Genomic DNA, 18,845 nt, shown 5'->3' with positions numbered 1-18,845 from the left:
GTTTGGGGGGTTGTTTTGTTTTATTTAATGCAAACTGGGGTGTGCATCAGTTGTGGGGAAAGGGAGACCAATGTCTCAGGGCTGGTAAAATGAACTTACAGGTCACCCCTGGCTTGTATGATCCGACAGGCATGGGTGCCGTATGCTAGTCCTCTCCCTGATTGTGTTCATCTGATTTATTTGGGTAGCACACACCATGGCTTTCTGCCTCACTTGCACACCTGCGTGCACCCACACAGTAGCAGTGGCAGTTCAGTAGTCTGTCTCTCTGTTACGCCTGTACGTCTACAAACACACGTGATTTATTTGTGGGGGAGATTTTAGCAGGGGAAGTTCCCCCCCACACACACCTCCTTTAGCTGTATGTTAAATAACTTGGCAGTCTAGAGCTCTGTTTTTGTCTTCCTGCTTCGCAGAATGCCAGTGCCTTGCTTTATTTGCTGATTGCAGAAGAAGCTTTTTGCTTTTGCTGATGCCTTCCAGAGTTTTGCCTCAGCGCCCTGTTCCTTTCTAGGAATCTCATAGATGCAGCTGCCTGCAGACACGATCCTCTCTGTGTCAGAGGTGCAAAAGACCAGGCATGAAGGCTCAGTCCCTGATCTGAGGGTTGTTTTTTTTTGTACATGGGAGGAGCAAAACCCTCTGGTAGTGTTGCTATCGCTTTGCTGTGCTGAAACATTGATGCCGTTAGCCACTTAACCTGTCTGCCTTTCTCACCAGCCACTGAAGACGTGCCTTGCTTGCAGTTTACAAACAGCTTTTGGATGGTTAAGAAGCCAAAGTTGTGGTTGCATTAATTTCTTGTAAGATTAGTTGGTAAATAAGAATTCTGCATCCATCGGTACCCTTATTAAAGGTGGCTAATAGGAAGTAATATACTTTTGTAAACTATTATAAGCTTTTCCCTTCAGCTCCTACTAAAATGAAGAACAGTAACAGAGCTCCCTAATATCTGTGATTACAAACACGAGTCTTATTCAGACATTGGAAGTTGGGCATGATACGTGATATCTTCCCAATCTCTGAATTAAGTAAATTGTTGTGGAGTGAGCTGCAGAGATGCAGAGAATGCATCACCTCCTGACAAGCATAATTGTGTGAAATGACTACAATGCAGATGTCATTGGGATTCAGTGGCAGTAGACCTTTTTTTTTCTCTCCCTCCCCCCCCCCCCCCCCCCCCCCCCCCCCCCGAATTACTCCTGGTGCATTACCTAGATGTTTTAAATCTTGACAGCAAATCCTGGTTTGGTCTAGAACGATCTGAAACCATTAGAGATATTTTCCTTTCTAACTGTGAATATGAGAATTGTTATGGAAAAAAAAAAAAATCTATCCAAAGTATGTGTTGTTTTGATCTTTCTTCTTCTAGCTGATGAGGTAATTACCTCAATCCTTATGGTAATATTTATTTTGCAGTTCCACACATTGCTGGATTTCAGGGTTCCCCCCTCCATTTTCCATATGTTCATTGAGTAGTTTATCACTTTGGATGCTCTGTACTCTTCGGAGCAGTGAGGACTGGGGGTTTGTTTATTAGAGCTGCAGCAGTTCCTGTGGTAAACGTTTGCTGCTATATATTTAGGCTCTCAGCTGTCACTACAGCTCTTATTAGTGCTATCATAGTAGTCCTCTTTTTACTCTCCATGTAAGAAATCACACCTTTTTAAAAAGCAGAACGCACTCTTTGCCAACTCATTTCTAATCTTAAATGAGATAGGGCTGAACTCCTGAGGCCAAGCAGCACACTGTTGGAATTTGTATTCACTGGAAGCAGATTTTAATGTGGTGCCTACATTACAATAGAAAGTGGCATTTAATCATTTTGGCAATTTATTTTATAGGCACGGATTTGATCTCACCCTAATGAAAAGCGTTGCAAAGCTGGTTGCCCTGTTCTTGTTTTCAATCTTTTTTGATATCTCAGCCTTGAGAAGAAACCAGGAGATTTGTTTTTAGCTTCCTGCTCGGTTGGAATGGCACATCAGGATTTCCCACATTAATTTCACTATTGTTTTTTTTACAGAGCCTCAGCTTAAAGGTATAGTAACAAAGCTATACAGCAGGCAAGGATACCACTTGCAGTTGCAAGCAGATGGAACAATTGATGGAACAAAAGAGGAGGACAGTAGTTATAGTAAGTGACATGAGAATAACTGGTGTGTTTGTGAATTGTGGTGTCTCATTCTTCCCATATAGGTCCATCAAAACGTGTTGTCCTAGAATGACTGAGTGGAAGCAGCATTAACGCTGTGCTCACAACGCAGTAGTCTTTCAGACTTACTGGGTCTGACAGAAATGCAAATAAAAATCACTTATAGAAATAATGAACTAGAGAAAGTAATGATGACACACATGACAAACAAAGCAAATGTTATCTCCATGGTAATCTAGAGAAGTTCATTGCTGTCCTTTGGATTTTATTAGATTTTTTTTTCAACTGGGAAAATTTGCTCGCCTACTCAGAGTGCCTGAAATAGAATAACGCTATCTCCACTCTGAAGCAGGCATTCATTCAAACAGAGCTGTGTTATCTCACATAATGTGAGTTCATCATCATTTTAAAGTTCACATTTCTTATTTTTTTACCCCTTCTAAACTTAATTATACCTTCAGCTTCCAACCAGTTTTCCCCCAGCTTTTCTGAGGAAAAAAAAAAAAAAAAAGCTGTGGTTTTCTATCTATCTGTTTATTTAACAATTTTAACAATTAATAGAAAACAGGAAGAGATGACTAGAGAGTAGAATTTATGTATTTAAATAAAATGTTTAAATGTTTCACACATCTTTACTGTTTAGCTTAAACTAAGTTTCCATTCTGAAAGAAGAAGTTAGGAGGAAAAGGAGTTTGAGAAGGTATTTCAGGCCACTTGATCAACAAACCAGGGAATAAACAGGCAGACCTTCCTTTTTACAAACATCTTTAATTACTAAAAAGTACTGATTTAAATGATATCTTTTTAATATGAAAAGCACTTGCTGGAGAAGCATCATTTCATTTTTATAGTGCACTCGAATATGGCTGAATAAGTGCTGGATGCAGTAGGAAGTACCGTATCTTACTTGTCCGATCACTTGTTCACGCTCCCTCTTTAATCCTTTTACATCCCTGTATTTGCTTCTGAGTGACAGAAGGAACCTCTTACGCTGCTGGAGGTCTCCTCTGCAGCCACTGAAGGTGCTGGCCCTAGGGCAGAGCGCAAGCATAGCGTCCGTAGGGACACCTGAGGTCTGGCTCCAGGTCCTCGCTCACGGAGAAGGTGGCACGAAAACCAGATCAGTGCGGTGCTGAGAGGATTCTGCCATTTTACTGATTTCTCCTCTGTGCAGGCACAAAATCTACACTAAGAATGACCCTTATGGATCATAAATACTGATTTTCTTTCAAGTGAATTATTTGATATTTATGATTTTAAAACTCTTCTGATCAGTACAGATGGTTCAGGATTTCAGGGTAATTTGGTACTCATCTTTAAAAATAAAAAGAAGAAAATATAGGCAAACCTTACTTTCTCCATCAGTGCATGCTATTGTTATAAACTTCTAGTGTACCAGAGAAAATATGTGAAATTCCATCCTATTTTTGGAGGGATTTTTCATTCAAATATTTTACATGGAATTCCTCTCGTAGGGATTCTAACACTCTAAATGAGATAAAATTTATGGCAGCCTGTCCTTTTTGACATTCATATGAATGTGTCTGTTTCTGAGATATTTTTATTTTCATTGTGTCCTTAGATTTACCATAACTTGACAGATTACAAAGCAAATCATATAAAACTCTGGTTTCTGGACACCAACCTTCCAAAATGCTGAACGCTTAAACATGATGGTGCCCAGAAATGGTGGCAGCTGGGCTGCAATATCCAAGTGTTCAAACATAGGAGAGTTTTTGTCATTAAAAAACACATGCTTTTGCATATATTCCTCTTTTTTTTTTTTTTGGTAAGATAAATGTATAGACCTGAATGTCCTGTAGTCCTGAACTTATTCTAATGGCAACATTTTTTCAATGACATTTTTAAGAGAGACTGATTTTTGCTGGGGATCAGAGACCACATAACGGGCTTCCCCTAAATCCATGCTCAAGTGAATATTAGGTGGATCAGGCCCTCTAAAATAATTTCTTCTGATTTCTGGAGAGAGATCTCTTCTTTGCCCCATCTCTGTGCACCACAGGAGAGCCACAGAAGCTGTAGCCTCTTCGACATTGAAGAGGACCCCTGCTCTGCTTGTTCTCTTCTTCTTTACATCCCTAAAGGATGTCATTGCCGTTCTCTTCTGTCATCTTCACCAAACATTTGCTCTATGACCATTTGCTTTGCACTGTAGTGAGATAATTAAAACTCCCCTTAACAAGGGGAACACCCTCAAATTCAGCTGTGGCCAGCAAAGTGGCTGCACAGCGTTGGGGCTCTGCAACTGCAACTTTTAGAGCAAACTAAAGTGATAGTCTGCCTGGTCTCCTTGTTTCAATGTCAGCATTTGCCTTCCGCATTCATTGCAGGGGTGGGGAGAGCTCGTGTCCCCTGTTTCAGGCTCCGGACAGCCTGGGCCCAGGAATCCACCTTTGCCATCATTTGCTACTGAGAGCTAGTGGGAAGTTTGCCTGAGGATGTCCTTTGGCTCCTGACTTGCAATCAATTATTTCGATCTCTGCAAACCCACTGTTTCACACATGGTTCACAAAAACAAGGTCGCATCCACAACTGCAAGGAGTTTAAAAGAAAGCTCAGATTTTGGAGCACAGTGTAGGCAAGAACTGAAACATAGGGGCGAGGAGCTGTAGAGCTCACCAGACCTCATTTTTAGCCAAGAGTCCATGTAATTTGAGGAGGTGCCTCGTGGAAGGGATTTCCTGGCTGAGAACTAGATTCTGCCTCATTTAACGTGTTAAATAGGGTAAGGTTTTAAATCAAGGCAGAATTTATTCCCCAATTTTGGCAAGACAAAGAGATTTGAGGACTTATATAGTAGGGAAATATAGGACGCAACACCCTGCTGAAGGTATATGAAAGTCCAGGTGGCCAAGCCAAGGACGACGCAGATGTCACAGCAATGTATATGTTAATAAATCCAGCTGTGACCCAGTGCCTCTATTTTGCAGCTCTAATTCTATGTCAGCTTGTATTGCACAATGGCCGTAGCAAAGATCATCTCTCCCTTAGGCATCACCACGTTTTTCATTATGATGGATATTATGTCCTTATTTTACACAGTGCAAATGTCATAGGAAAAGGCTAGGATGCACATAACTGCATTGTTTCATGCTAATGCAAACTGATCATAGTAGCAACCAATTTATTTTCCCATGGTTTTGTTGCCACTCTTTCCGTCCTATCCACCCCCATGAGGGTCAACTACTAGAAACGTGGTAGATTCTCATGCCTGTTGCCTGTGGCGGTGGGTGCTCATGGAGAAGGATGCTGCGCAGCTCTGCTCTTGGCCATGATGCAGAGACAGTGTTACTCCCCCAGCAGCCCTTTTTGCAGCTTCCCATAGTCTGTGCCCTAGCAGCTGCCAATCCCACCAGCATCTACACCAGCTTCTGAGTGTGCCCACCCCTCGCCTTGCCTCAAAATAGAGCATGTACGTTTATGGCAGGAAAACATGCTCAGCTGCGGAGGAGAGCAGCTGAGCACCCGGCGCAGCAAGTCCCCCAGCCCTCGCTCAGCATCCTGTCTCTGCTCACTTTGCCAAGCGTAGCACAGCCAAGAATTGCTCAGTAAAGCCTGTCTCGGTGTCTTGTGGCTGCAAGCTCTATCTTCTTGACTGACCTAGGCTTTGCCCTGTCCTCAGCTGATCTACTGGCAGGTTGGTAGCACTATTTGCAGTACAGCCCATACTTATACCCTTGCTTGTCCTACTCATAAGAACACCATTTAAAAGAGCATCTTTAAAGAGATCTCCAGGTTCTGCTTGGATACTGAGCTTTAAGTTGTGCTCTCCTGCATAAATGGAGATCAGATGCTGCTTGTTGAGGGTTGAACTGCAAAACTGGGCTCTCCTAGGGAGTGTTCTCTGAGTCAGATGGAATATTTTCTCCCACAGATAAATTCAACATTTGATAGAAAGAATGAGAAATCCATAGCTGAGCATTTTCCTTAGTGAAAGTCTACATTTTGTTTGCTAAAACTGCACAGAACTAAGAGATTTTGTTTTAGTGAAGAGAAAGCCATTCCTGCTGATTTTGTGCTTGCAGGCGAGTGTGAGTAGGGGCTGTGTGCCTGTGTGTGTCTGCATGTACATTTGTGTATATGAAGGGGAAAGAAAAACATAGATGTGTCTTTAAGATCTCCTGCATTTATTAGTTCTGCATATTTCCACCTGGTCTGCTACATATAACCATTGTAGAAAAAGCAGAGAGTAGGAAATCCAGTGCTCAAAGGCGCCCTGAGCTCAGAGCAGAGCAACCGTAGTTTGTCGTGTGCCAGGACAGCCAGGCAGGCTCCGTCCTCCAGGAGCCCGTGTTACCCCTTTTTCACCACGGCACCCCCATCTTCACTGCCCCGTGGGGCTGGGATTCTCAGGTAAACCCAGGGCAGCACAGGGAGGTCCAACTGGTTGACTGAGCAGAGAGTGTTTTCACCAGAAATTAGCTCTTCATCCCCAGGGCACAGTCTTAACTTCTGGCTATGCCTTTGTTGAGGTAGGACGTGCATATATTTGTGCTTTCCTGTTTTGATACATTTTTGACAACCCCACACTCAGAATTAAGGATCTGTACTAAACACGGGCAGGCTATGAATTTTCTTTTAATTAAATATGACAATTATCAGGGTTGCCAGGCTGAAAAAAGTATTTATAATGGGTCATAATTCTTTTGGAAAATAATAAAAATATTTCAAATTCATAATTCAGTTTTAAATTGGCTTCATGTAGTGCCCTTAAATACCAAAGTTCAGCCTGAAGCAGGCTGGAGTTCTATAGCCAAATAATAGACCATTGGAAATAAGAGCCAGTTTGGCATTGCTTCACCCTACCTCTGCACTTACGCAGCAGTCTGGAAGGAGATGTTTTGGGTTATGATAACAGTGCTTGAAATCTTTCTTAACTTCTCCTTTTTATTTTAATCCTACATGTCATAGAATATCACGAGTTGGAAGGGACCCACCAAGATCATCGAGTCCAACTCCTGGGTCTGCGCAGGACCACACAAAAATCAGACCCTGTGTCTGAGAGCGCTGTCCAAACGCTGCTTGAACGCCGGCAGGCTTGGTGCTGAGACCACCATACGAAACGCAGAACACAATATTCAACTCATTATTACTTGTGTTCACTTTTAACACAGTTAAAAAGACTTTTAACACAGTTAAAAGTCTAAACGTTGGCAGAACTTTGCTTATTTTATTAATTTGCCGCTTTACAAATCAGTATCTTTTTTTTTTTTTTGAAGAGAGGTTTCTCTGCTTATAAATACTGCCACTATTAGTGTGTATACAAGCATAAATGCAAGCAGAACACTCAAAGCAGCTCAACTTTGAGGAGACAGATTTAGGGCTTGATCTAAAGAATATGCTATCATTTCGTTGAGTTTAGAGGTTATTTAACCCTGTTTATTCAAAACCATTCTCCTCTCAAAAAGACCAAACTAAACCAAGGTGTTTTGGGATGTTAATGAAGGGTTTTAACTTTTCTGATTTTCATTTTGCTTCTCCTTTTTGTTCAAAAAACATTTACAGAATTTGATCTTAATTTGAAAAAAAAAATAAAATCATCTTGAAAAATTTGGGGTCTTTTTTTCTTTTTTTCCCCCACATTTATTACCAGAAAAAATAAATTTAATTTAATTTAATTTTTATTCAATTCCAGCAGAATCTGAATTCTGCTCATGAGGCAGATGAGTTATTTCATCTCTCAGTACCTCCAATTTACCATCTTCAGAAGGGGGCAAATATGCTGATCATCCTCTGTAGATAATTTCTGAGCTATTGGTAGACATGTCTATATAAGACAAAGTAGCAGTATTGTTCCGTAGCGCTCACAGAAATTAATATATGCATGAATGGACGTGTTTTATTTGGTTCTAGTAATTATGGCTTAATTCTCTATCTAATCTGCATACTTTAAAGGATTAATTTTGCTTTCCATATGCTTTCTCTCCTAGCTTTGTTTAACCTCATACCTGTGGGTTTACGAGTGGTGGCGATTCAGGGGGTTCAAACAAAATTGTATCTGGCAATGAACAGTGAAGGATACCTATACACATCAGTAAGTAAACATATGAATTTTTCTCTCACTTAAATGCTGATAAGATCTTTATAAATGAATAAGTTGTTGTTCCAAAGAATCCAATTATAACCCATAGTGATAGGATTTGACAGTGAATTAAATGAAGTGGTGATATTCTGGTTTAGCTTTTTTTTTTTTTTCTCATTATAAATATATGTAAATGTATGGAATCAAATTGTGGTGCCTTTGATCCAAACTAATGATCCTGAAGTGTGAAATAAATAATATTTTTTAAAAAAGAACAAAACCCACAAAAACACACATGAGGCTCTCCCTTGGTCACTGGGGATTGATTACTCTAATCTGTGAGGGGTAGAGAGGAAAAAGGACAACTTGGTGAATCACACGCGTGCCTGAACATGTTTTATATCTTCCAAAATAATCTCTATTGCTGTTATTAAAAGGGATTAGAGAAAGTAATTTTTTTGTTGTTGTTTGGCTGAAGTTTTCAAATAGAAATGGAATTAAGTGTTAAAGTCTTAGGGCTTCAAGATTCTGCACGAGTAAAGAAATGTTTCATTTAGCAGTTTTGATCAAGAATGTCAGTTAATAATTTTCCTTGACGTTTTTCAAGAGAGCAAACACTGTTTTCATGAATAAAAAAAAAAAGATGTTTTTAAAAATAGACCATTTTTCAATTAAAAGCATTTAGCTGAACCATGTTTAGGTGTTTTAATTATAAAGTCTTAATAGATTTTTCCCAGGGAAGAAAATAGAGGAAAATGTAATTTATTATCTACCACAAATTACTCTCTTTTAAGAACAATTCCCTTAAGGTGCCTTTAATACTGATAACAATTAAATAAACTTATTCAAATCTCTCATTTGTTTTGGAATCCTGACAGCTGGGACAAGGGACGAGCTTTGCGTATTTTTCCTCTTGTATCTGCAAAAGCAAATTAGAGGTGGATACGCTTTGGGACAAAGTAAAATTTCAGTGAGCGGCATCATACTCCACTTCCCTTTTTGCTCTGGCTATTTGCTCAACGTGGTTAATCCACAGATCCGTTTGTGGGGCTGTAGCCACACAGCCAGATCATGCAAAGCCCCCTTAATCCTGTGTAGTCACGGTCCTTTGACTGCGCGGTACCATTTACATTTGCACTGCAAATGTACCTTTGGCTGCACTGTGTGCTTTCATTTACATTAGCATCCTCAGCCGTGCTTCTTTCTGGTTGCACCCTCACCGATAGCACTCTGTGCCGTGCGGGCTTCTGCCGGCTCCGTTCTGCCTCTGTGAATGTTACCTCTTGAATTGTGGGTTGGGGTAGGATAGAGTGATTTGTACAATAAAGTGAAATTCTGTCGTTGTGCACAGTGAATGTGCTAGGTTTGAGTAGAGAAGATCTTTCATTGAAAGATACACGCTGGAAGAGTCGGATCTATTTTTGCAAAGGTGCAAAAATTTTTGCCACGATGCAGAAAATGGGATACAGACAAATTCAGACCTACAATGCAGTAGTAACTCCTCACTTTGAGACATAAAGACAAAGGGACCATCACTTCTAGTATCCCTAGATGTGCGGAGGTTGTAGCAGAACATAACTTTTTTTGACGAAGTCCAGCTTTTAGTCTGATGGGCATGTAGGCACCTTAGGCTGACCTTGGAGACTCATTTGGGTTGTCATTGTTGGCATTTGCATTGGTTAGAGGTAGTTCTTTGTGTTCTCATATGTTACCATGAACGGTGTCTTCACTGAATCCTTTATTATCTGTGAAGTTAACAGTTAGTGCTATTGCAAAATTAACTGGTGACATCCCTCTATTTTCCCCTTATTAATAATGGTCGTTCTTGTTTCTTTATTAGGCAGCTATATTTTCCTGTATTTATTCATATATTCTTCTTGAACCTGATAGGCTTGTCAAGGCCCTAATAAGACAACTGGAGTGTTGCTGTGTCCCAAATTCATATTTTTAAATGCTCTTTCACAAAGACAGGCATTCATTTAATGTGAAACTACTTTTCCAAATAAAGCTTCCACTCACATTCTCAGTAATCTTGGTTTTATCAGCTGGTGACTTCTGTTTGGGTTGTGTTTTTTTTGTTATTATTTTACAATAATTGCTAGGCACTCTCTTGGCTTGAAAGGCAAAACCTAGCTCACAGCTCTGTTGATGTCCCTGAGAATGGACAGGGGCTGGTGAGGAGCCTCTGCCCCCTCCTTCACCTGCTATGTGAACAGGTTTCCAGAATTGCAGCTCCAGCACCACTTTTTAAGTGGTTCTAGCCCTTCCTTTGCTGATAATGGTCTTTTCAGCAAGGCATACAGTCTGACAGTCTGTTACCTGAGAAATTAGCTCTATATTTTGGGCTGGATTCTTGGTTGATGTAAATGAGTCCCAAGAGAGCTCAGCTGATTTATACCAGCTGAACACTCACCTGTTCAAGGGATGGCAATAGGGAGCCTGGGGAAAAGATCAGCTCAAGTAAATGACATCCGTCTACACATCCTGAGGCTTTCCAAGCCCCTACAGGGAGGTGTTCCTGAACGGGATTTGTCAGGAGCAGGCAGATGGCAACACGGGACTGATCAGCAGCAAAACTCCCATAAAACACTGACAAACTCTTGAAGCAAGAACACAGGGAAAAATAGAAAGGTACTACAATTGTGGATAACTATAATGGATAGTTGCACTGTTTTCAGAGAGAAATCAAATTAGCATTGATGATACAATGTAATAGGGAGAGACGATACTGCGGTCTATGTCATGATCACATGCTTTCAGTTTTATTGCAACTCTAAAACTTCAGTTGTGTTTGTGTCTGCAAGGTTTCCTTCAGGAGGTTACATATTCATTTGGCAAACCACTTGAAAAACACCCTGCTAACATGCTGTGCCTGTTCCTTGCCCTGTGCCACTGTCTGTGCCTCGCTCTCAATAGTGCCTTTCAGCCTGAAACACCTCCAAAACACTGCGCCTGATAAAGAGGCCATTAAGTCCCTGGCAATTACCCCTCTGGTAGATAGGTAAATAAGTCATCTGGCGTACCGAGGATAAACGGAGGCTCAGCTAAGTGCTTTCCCATACTCACCCAGGAAAACGTAGACGTTAGGACTGATATACCAGGTGTCCCATTTCCATGTGTATCTTGCACTAAACCACATTGCTAAATCACAGCTCCTTTTCCTTTGACAGATTGTAGTGAATTCTTGTGCTTTGTTCCTTGTGGTATATTTTTTAGTTTTGAACTGTGCAGCAACAGAATTGACTGAGGTGATTCTGGGTATCTTGCATATGTAGAAAATATGTCCTGGCCACAATGCATTACAGTTGGTGGCAGATAGAGAATATCTGTGGATGCAGTTTGCCAACTTGATGAGTTCTGCCTTTGGCCTCGCCCCTTTCCCCCAGCAGTCTGTCAGGACGGTGATTCAGGTGTCTGTCCTCAAAGGCAATCTGCGGTGTGGCTTACTTCTGATCCAGTGACTATACTCAAGAATGAGGTGAATTTGCCCCATGAGGGGATCACTGAAGTATGATAAATCTGCAGAGAACAGATATCTGTAGTTGGCTGCCAGGCTTCATAGATAGTTTGCGGCGTCTGTCAGTTAGAGCAAAAATAAGGTCTTTAATGTAATGATAAAAGCTCCTCAGGGACAAGACAGCAACTCAGCTAAGGAAAAAATATATATACACACACATATATATATATATATTTATGTATATATATTAAAATACATATATAAGAGATGCATTACACGTCCTTGAGTACAGAGACGGGAAGTGACCTTGGCTGTGTGACTGCTCATGCCTCTCCAAGCAGTGCATGCCTCCCCTCCACACTGGCTGGAAAATGTGCCTTCATATCATAGAATAACATCCCATTTCATATTATTTTTTTTCTCTAGCGTGTTTCCTACCAAAGTCAAGGGGAACTGTGTTGGCTACATCTCCCAAGTTGAACTCACCCTTACGATTTTCCTTGTTGGGACCTTGGGAGCTATTGAAGCTGTAACCCTTCCTGCTGTTTGATACTTGGGCATCCCTTGAAAATGAAAGCACAGGTTTTAATTTACCCCTCCTTACACCACTGTCATGCTGTTGTAAGGTGACTTAAACAGTGTTATGGCACTGTCATCTTACGTAACCACTTTAATGAATCACGCCCTTTTGTATTTTAGGATGGCTTTTATTTTATCTTATTTTTCTTTCTATGAACAACCACATCTTTCAGAAGACCACAATATATGCTAAGCTTGAGGTTTTTCTGGCTTCATACCCTATGAATTTCTTGTGTTTTTTTTTGTCTTTTTTTTCATTGTCTTGCACAAAAGAGTGAAAAATATTTTAAGGATCTGTTTGTCAGACGTAGTCCTAGAGTTATTGCTTTCTCATTAAAGTGATTGTGATTTGACAGAAAAGGCTCATGGTGATACAGAGCAGCAGCTGAGAGAAGTTCATTAAAGGGAAGGCATATATGCACTAGGTGAAAAGAATTGAGTGTGCTGTTTGAATTCTACATAGGTTGAAACATAACCTGTATCGCAGGAAATTTCAAAGAATAGCCTAAGAAAAACTATCTGCATATTTTCTAGAAACTATCGCGTCAGAGTTTATTTCATTATTTCATTTAAATCATTTAATGGTTTTCCATGAGGTGCATATTTCTCCTATAGAGTATTTCAGCTTATGTAATTGTGTTCTCGTTTAGCCTGTATACATCATCACAAAAAGTAAAATTAAATAGATGTGCTGTTCATTGCATCTTTCTGGCCAGTCTCAGGGCCCGTGCCACTCAGCTTGTGACGAGAGTGTGTTTTTCACCTCACCCTGTGATTTGCCAAAGTGTCTGGTTTAATAGTGTCATACGTGAGTAAGCTTATAGCTTCTCGTAGCTGGGTCAGGCAGACAGGTGTAGAGGAGAGTGTGCGTTCAAGGGGTCCCCAGTTTGGCTTTCCCTTTCCCAGCCTTTTCCTTTTCCCCCTTGTGTGGACAAGGGCTGCCTGAAATGCCTGGTTCCCCAGCAGTGCTCCATGGAGGGGGGCAGTGGGACAACGCCTTTCCCCATCTCATCCCTGGGCTGAGCAAAGCCCTCGGGGGCAGATGGGGACAGACACAGTGCACTTCTGCTGCTGCCAGCTCTCCAGTCCCCAGGACGCACAGCTGCTCACCTGAAGCAGCCCCTTCAGTGCCTGGGATCTGCATGTTGGGTCCAAAGCACCAGCTCTACCATCTCCTCCCTCAGGACTGCACTGCGACCGCTCGCTAAGGTTGACAGAGCCCCTGTCTACGAGCAGCCCTTTGCCCTGAGGAAGTGTGACAGAATCCAGTCTGCCCTCCCTCCCACAGACTTTCAGCTCATCTGTTGGGAATTCAGGGCATTCAGCTTTTTTGTAGGATGGGCATTAGGAAATGTACTCCATGGAGATGTTTATGCTTCCTTTGTTAGCTTTGTTACAATGCCCAATACGTTTGAGTTAATAGAGCTTCTGTACATGACTTAATTTTGCCATTTCTTGTCTGATGCACTCAGTAGAGAGTTAGCATGGGTTTATAAGGAGCACTTTGATAAAATTATGTGCAGGGTATTATACACATAATTTACTCTAAGACAGCATTCAGCTATCATTGTCCTCTGATGATAAATAGATTGTCATATGTTTGTTACCTGCACGTAAATTAAATACTGTATGAATTGTGCATGTTGATCATAGCCAAAAAACGTGAAACATGATTAAATTCTCAGAGTCGTTCAAGAATTGTTTTGGTGAATTGGAGAGAAGAGAAGTTTGTGCATATTTTAATACTGAGCAGAGCATCAGAGACCTGCTGCAGCAAATGGGAATGGCTGGGGCATTTATGATGAATTACTGGCAAAGAGCATTTCACCACCTCAGAGAAATAGCACAAACCAAGAGATAGGGGAAATAATCAAAAGCTTCATCTAGTTAAATTTGCATGTCAGTGTAAATCATTTTTTACCATGAATGCCGAAGTACCAAATATACCTTAATATAGTTCATTCTCTTCAGTGATAGGGTCCTAGATGCAGCTGCAGCACGTTTTTCTTTTCATCACAACACTTTGCTTTGTGCTGGAGAAACAGGCAACGTCCTCACAGCCAGGATGTGAGGCATCGTGCTGACAGCCCTGGCTGCCCCCTGCCCTAAGGCAAACTGGGAAGTAGGCAGGAGAGGTGTGGGATCAGCGCTGAGACAGGAGTGTGCTCTCTGGAGGCTCCTGGGCACTGCAGGACCAGCCCATACTGATAAACATTTTCTGACACCTTCAGCTACAGACACAGCTTTAAATTATGCCAGCAGCTCAGCAGATGCAAACCATCTGCGCTTTGGTTCAGTCCTACAGCAGTGTTACAGCGCAGGGATGGATGCTGGCCTGGGAGAAGCCTTGGTCGGTCTCCGTGCAGCATCACCGCTCCTGCTAACGCTGCCCTGATGGCTGCTGCCTGGCCCAGGCTGTGCTCACAGGCTCAGCCCGTTACCAGAAAAATCTGACTGTGAGGTTTTGGGGTTGGTTGTGAGCCGGACGGCATGTAGCTGTTTTGTTCAGGTGCTTGCTTCTGCCGGAATCAGCATGATTCCAAATTTCAGGAGACAGACTGCCTGCCGTTTCCAGCTGAGAAGGGGGGGAGGCATTGCCTTCCCATGAGAGAATTATTAAGAGATTCAGCAAGCTGAAGTTCTTGAAGCTATTATGCTGCTTTTCTCTACAAGTCATCCCCAAGGTGTCTGAAATCCACAGAGGTGCTGCTGTGCATCCAGCCCTCACTGCGGGTGGTGGGAGCTGAGGGTGCTCAGCACCTTCTAAGATGAGGCATCATAAGAGGAGCCCAAGCATGAGAAAATGATGCTTCAGGAGTGTGTGCTGCACAGACCCTTACCAATCTGCTGTTAGATGCCTGTGCAATGGTTTCCTAACAGAGTGGCTGTTAAAAATCAGCAGAGAAATTGTTATTTTTACAAGAACAGGTTCGATGTCCAGTGAGAGAAATAACATACAGGTGAAGTAGGTAAAAGACTAAAAGTGCATCCACTCTCTCTTTGTTAATCAATGTCAAAGTCCTCAAGTTAAGAGACTGAAAGTCTTTTAAAAACTCAGACTTTAGATGTTGCTAAAAGCAGAAGTTTGGGACTCAGCAAGCTCAGAAATGGGGCTGCAATGGCAACGTGGCCCCCGAGGCCCATTTTTTCAGTCCATTGCACTGCTTGCTGAGGTGACAGTGGCACAAAACTGGCATCAAACAAAAAAAAAAACCTTGGCAGAACTTGAAGCTGGACCCGAGCTCGGTAGTTTGGCACCTGGATTGCACACAGCTAGCTTCCAGCAGTGTGGTTCGGCCCCACGCCAGCACACGAGGAATACTGAGTACCAGGACTTCAGGCTACTCACAACTCCTCACCGTCACGTTGCAAAGCATGTCTGGCAAGCAAGCGTTGTAAGCAGATAAGGACTTGAGCAGACGGCGTGAGTTGCAAAGTGTGAGAAAAAGAGCACTGCCAGGTTCTCAGCGTGTTCAGTTTGGAGCGCGTATTCAGATCACCAGAGGACGGGTTATGTTGCTATGATTCAGCAGAGCCAACGAGAGAAGTGCTGCTTTTCTCTCCTAAATTTGCTGTGAATGCTGCAGTTTGTGACTGGGCTGTCTGTGCCGGCGGCATAGGTGCCTGTAGGGTGACGTGTGCCTGCTCCCTGCCAGGGCTTGGCTCTTTTGCAGTTTGCCAGCAAAATATGTATATTAATATTTATGTGGGGTTTTGAATTACTGCTTTTTTCCCCTGATATGTATGGAAAAAAAAACTCAAAATCAGAAATGTTTCCAAATTTGCCTGCTTTCTTAGAACATGGCTTAATTAAAAGAAAATACCACTATGAAATAGCAGCCTCTCTCCTGTGCTTGACTTTCCCTCTAGAAGGCTGTCTGCCTTCCCATCTCCTGCCCAGAAGGGCTTCCCCTCCCTCTCGTGCTGCAGATTGAGCTAATGAGCAGCTCTTGTCACGGTGACTCAGCAGAGCTTCTGCCTCATCGCACTGGCTCCCTGACTGGCCGAGGAGATGGCTCACCTCGCCGGCAGCCTGCTGCTCGCTGCCAGAGCCTGTCAGAAGATGAACATCTGAACAAGGATGCTGGAGCAATCAAAGGCAGACTCCGAGGACTCCCCCAAACCAACAAGAAGAACGTTTCAGGACACCTACTGGAAAACAACCTCAGAACTTCCGTAGAAACTAATCAAGGATTACACTTATTAAATCTGCAGAAGGTGTTTTTCGCTCAGCATGTGTTAGGATGGGAACTCAGGGCAATGGGATGCTGAGGATGATATTGTGTAAGTGGGCTCAAAAAGTCAGGCAAATTCCTGAAAGAAAAGCACTGCAAAATACAATGATATCATGTTTGACTTAGAAATGTCCTGAATCATAGCTCAGCTGAGACTGGGGAAGTGCGCTGAGAAAATCTTGAAATGAAATTCCCTTTTTCTCATACTTTTACATAGTCACCTGCAGTTAGCCCAGAACAGAGGGAGGCTGTTTGGCTGGGGGGCTGTCTGGCTATGAGTACAGCCTGAGAAAGTCGTAGCCTTACTGGTTTGTCCTGCTTCTGGGTCCCACTGACATTTTCTTTCTGGGTTCATTTTGCAGAGGCTGCTGGTGCTCTGATAAGAAATCTCCCGAAGTACTGGGTAACACCAGTTAAGGATATGCAGGAAAAATGTGGTTGTGGTGAGAGCATGGGGCTGGGGTATAGTGGGCTGTCAGAAAAGCTGAATGAGAAGACAGAAGTGTGCTCGTTCCTGCTTCTGTTCCTGTGTATGTCTGCTCCCATGTAAGCACAGTCCAGGGCATGGCTGGGAGCTTTAGCTGTTGCAGCAGTGCTAGCGCAAACAAAATGTGGGAGCTTCTGGGCTAACAGTAAGTAAAGGGCAGTTGAGATCCCAAAACAACTCTCCTTCAAAACCGTGCTAGCATCCTAAACAGATCTGTTGTGTGGGGGTATTCAGAGTGACTTTATTAAACGCATTTTTGTGTCTTTTTATCTTCATGTAGTCCTGCAGTTGCGACAGTGCTAAGAGGAAGTGAATTCAGTTCTGCTCCTACTTGGCAGCCTTAAGAGAAATGTTTACTGCTTTCTGCTGATTTACATCCTTACAAACCCACTGAAAGCATCCTTTTCCTGGCAGAACTTTTATTGCAAGTGATGAGGTGCGAAAACTGAGAATCCAGCTTGACTCTGAAAGTTCAAATTGAATCTGCAGTGTTGTCAATCAAAAGACGTCTTTTAAAACATCCATGAGCAAAACTGATGGGGATTCAATGGGCAAGAAAAAAATGAGTCATAATCCCCAAGATTCTGGGATTTATGGTTGCTTTTGGGAGCTGCAGCACAACTGAAAGAGGTTTCCAAGGGAAACTCTGTTGCTTTGGTTGCAGAGAGCATGAATGTCATCCTTATGGTATGCCTTCTTGGTACCAAAAATAAAGAAGCCCGTACAAGTCCTAGAAAGCAGGATATGCGTTGTGTGTGATACAGAAGCCAGGCAGGGTGAAATTAAACACAATAGTTGTCATATTTAGGTTACGTCCTTGAAGTTTGTTTCAGAAATCAACTTTTTAAAATATAAGCTTCTTCTTGGAGGGAGGCCTGCTGAATTCCTGGATGGAAAAGCTAGAAAGGGTCTGGGGAAGAAGACAAATCTGTTCTATAAAAATCGAATCAAGAAACTTAATTTCTGTATTGAGCTGCTTTCATTATGCAATCTAGGATTAACAAAGGAATGTGAAATTTAGAATGGAATAGGGAACCTTTGGATATAATGCCAATATAATAGCCTTTACCAGCAGATTGGATGGTTTAAATAATTGAACAGATAAGACCTTTCATATTTTATTTTGTGTGGATGCTACAGGTGTATCATATTGTTTTTAACTTTTGTAATTTTGCCCAAACAGCAGTGAATATTGAGCAGTACAGTTCTAAAATTAAATCCACTGGAGAGCTGGTCAAAACAAGCATAATAATTGGTGAAGTACAGTTCTGTCATTTAAAACCTTGGGACATATCTAAAAAACCATACAGAGCTAGATTCAGAAACACATCACAAGAGGCTATCTGCTTTACAAGGCATCTTCCCCTTTCCTTGCTCTGATGACATTGACTTTCACATGAATGGGTATGCAATTTAGACCTTCCATCCTTATCTCCAGAGCATTCTCAGATGTAAATAAAAGGCTGCTATGAGACAGAAGCATTCCTCTTGAACCCAAGTATTAGTGGGACCTTGCATTTGAGTGGGCTGGGAATGGACAAACCTCAAAGGGTTTGGGAGGACGTGTTTCCTTGAATGACAACTCCAGGACCCAATGTTTTATCAAACTGGTCCTAGCAAACTGAAAAGAGTGGACTATTTCTTACCCTTCCAGCATGGGCAGCTTCCAATTAATCTGCAAGACCTACTGTATTTCTAAAATGAGGATATCTCATGGAGCTGGTAAACAAATTAGAAGCAGAGTTTCATAAATATTAAGGCTTCAGTTCAGATTTGAGGCAAAGGTTCACATCAATTCTCATTCCATTCTCGTTATTTCACACCAGTGTGCTCAAATCTAGAGGAGCATCTGCTGCCAGCTGAGCCATATTGACACTGACAGAAGGCAC

The 18,845-nt window shown here is 42.1% G+C and overlaps 1 protein-coding gene across 1 annotated transcript in view; it reads left to right on the top strand.

The window, feature by feature from the left end:
- The window catches only part of FGF13 (fibroblast growth factor 13), a 55,513-nt gene that overhangs the window by 204 nt on the left and 36,464 nt on the right, over positions 1-18,845 (top strand). Inside the window, exons 2-3 of the mRNA XM_035541751.1 lie at positions 2,027-2,137; positions 8,107-8,210. Of these exons, the coding sequence (XP_035397644.1) occupies positions 2,027-2,137; positions 8,107-8,210 (215 nt within the window). The remainder of the gene's footprint in view (positions 1-2,026; positions 2,138-8,106; positions 8,211-18,845) is intronic.

The sequence above is a fragment of the Cygnus atratus genome, chromosome 13 (assembly GCF_013377495.2).
Source record: "Cygnus atratus isolate AKBS03 ecotype Queensland, Australia chromosome 13, CAtr_DNAZoo_HiC_assembly, whole genome shotgun sequence".
Classification (NCBI taxonomy): Eukaryota; Metazoa; Chordata; class Aves; order Anseriformes; family Anatidae; genus Cygnus; species Cygnus atratus.
Note: the sequence above shows the minus strand (reverse complement) of the source record. Positions and strands in the feature narration are given on the sequence as shown.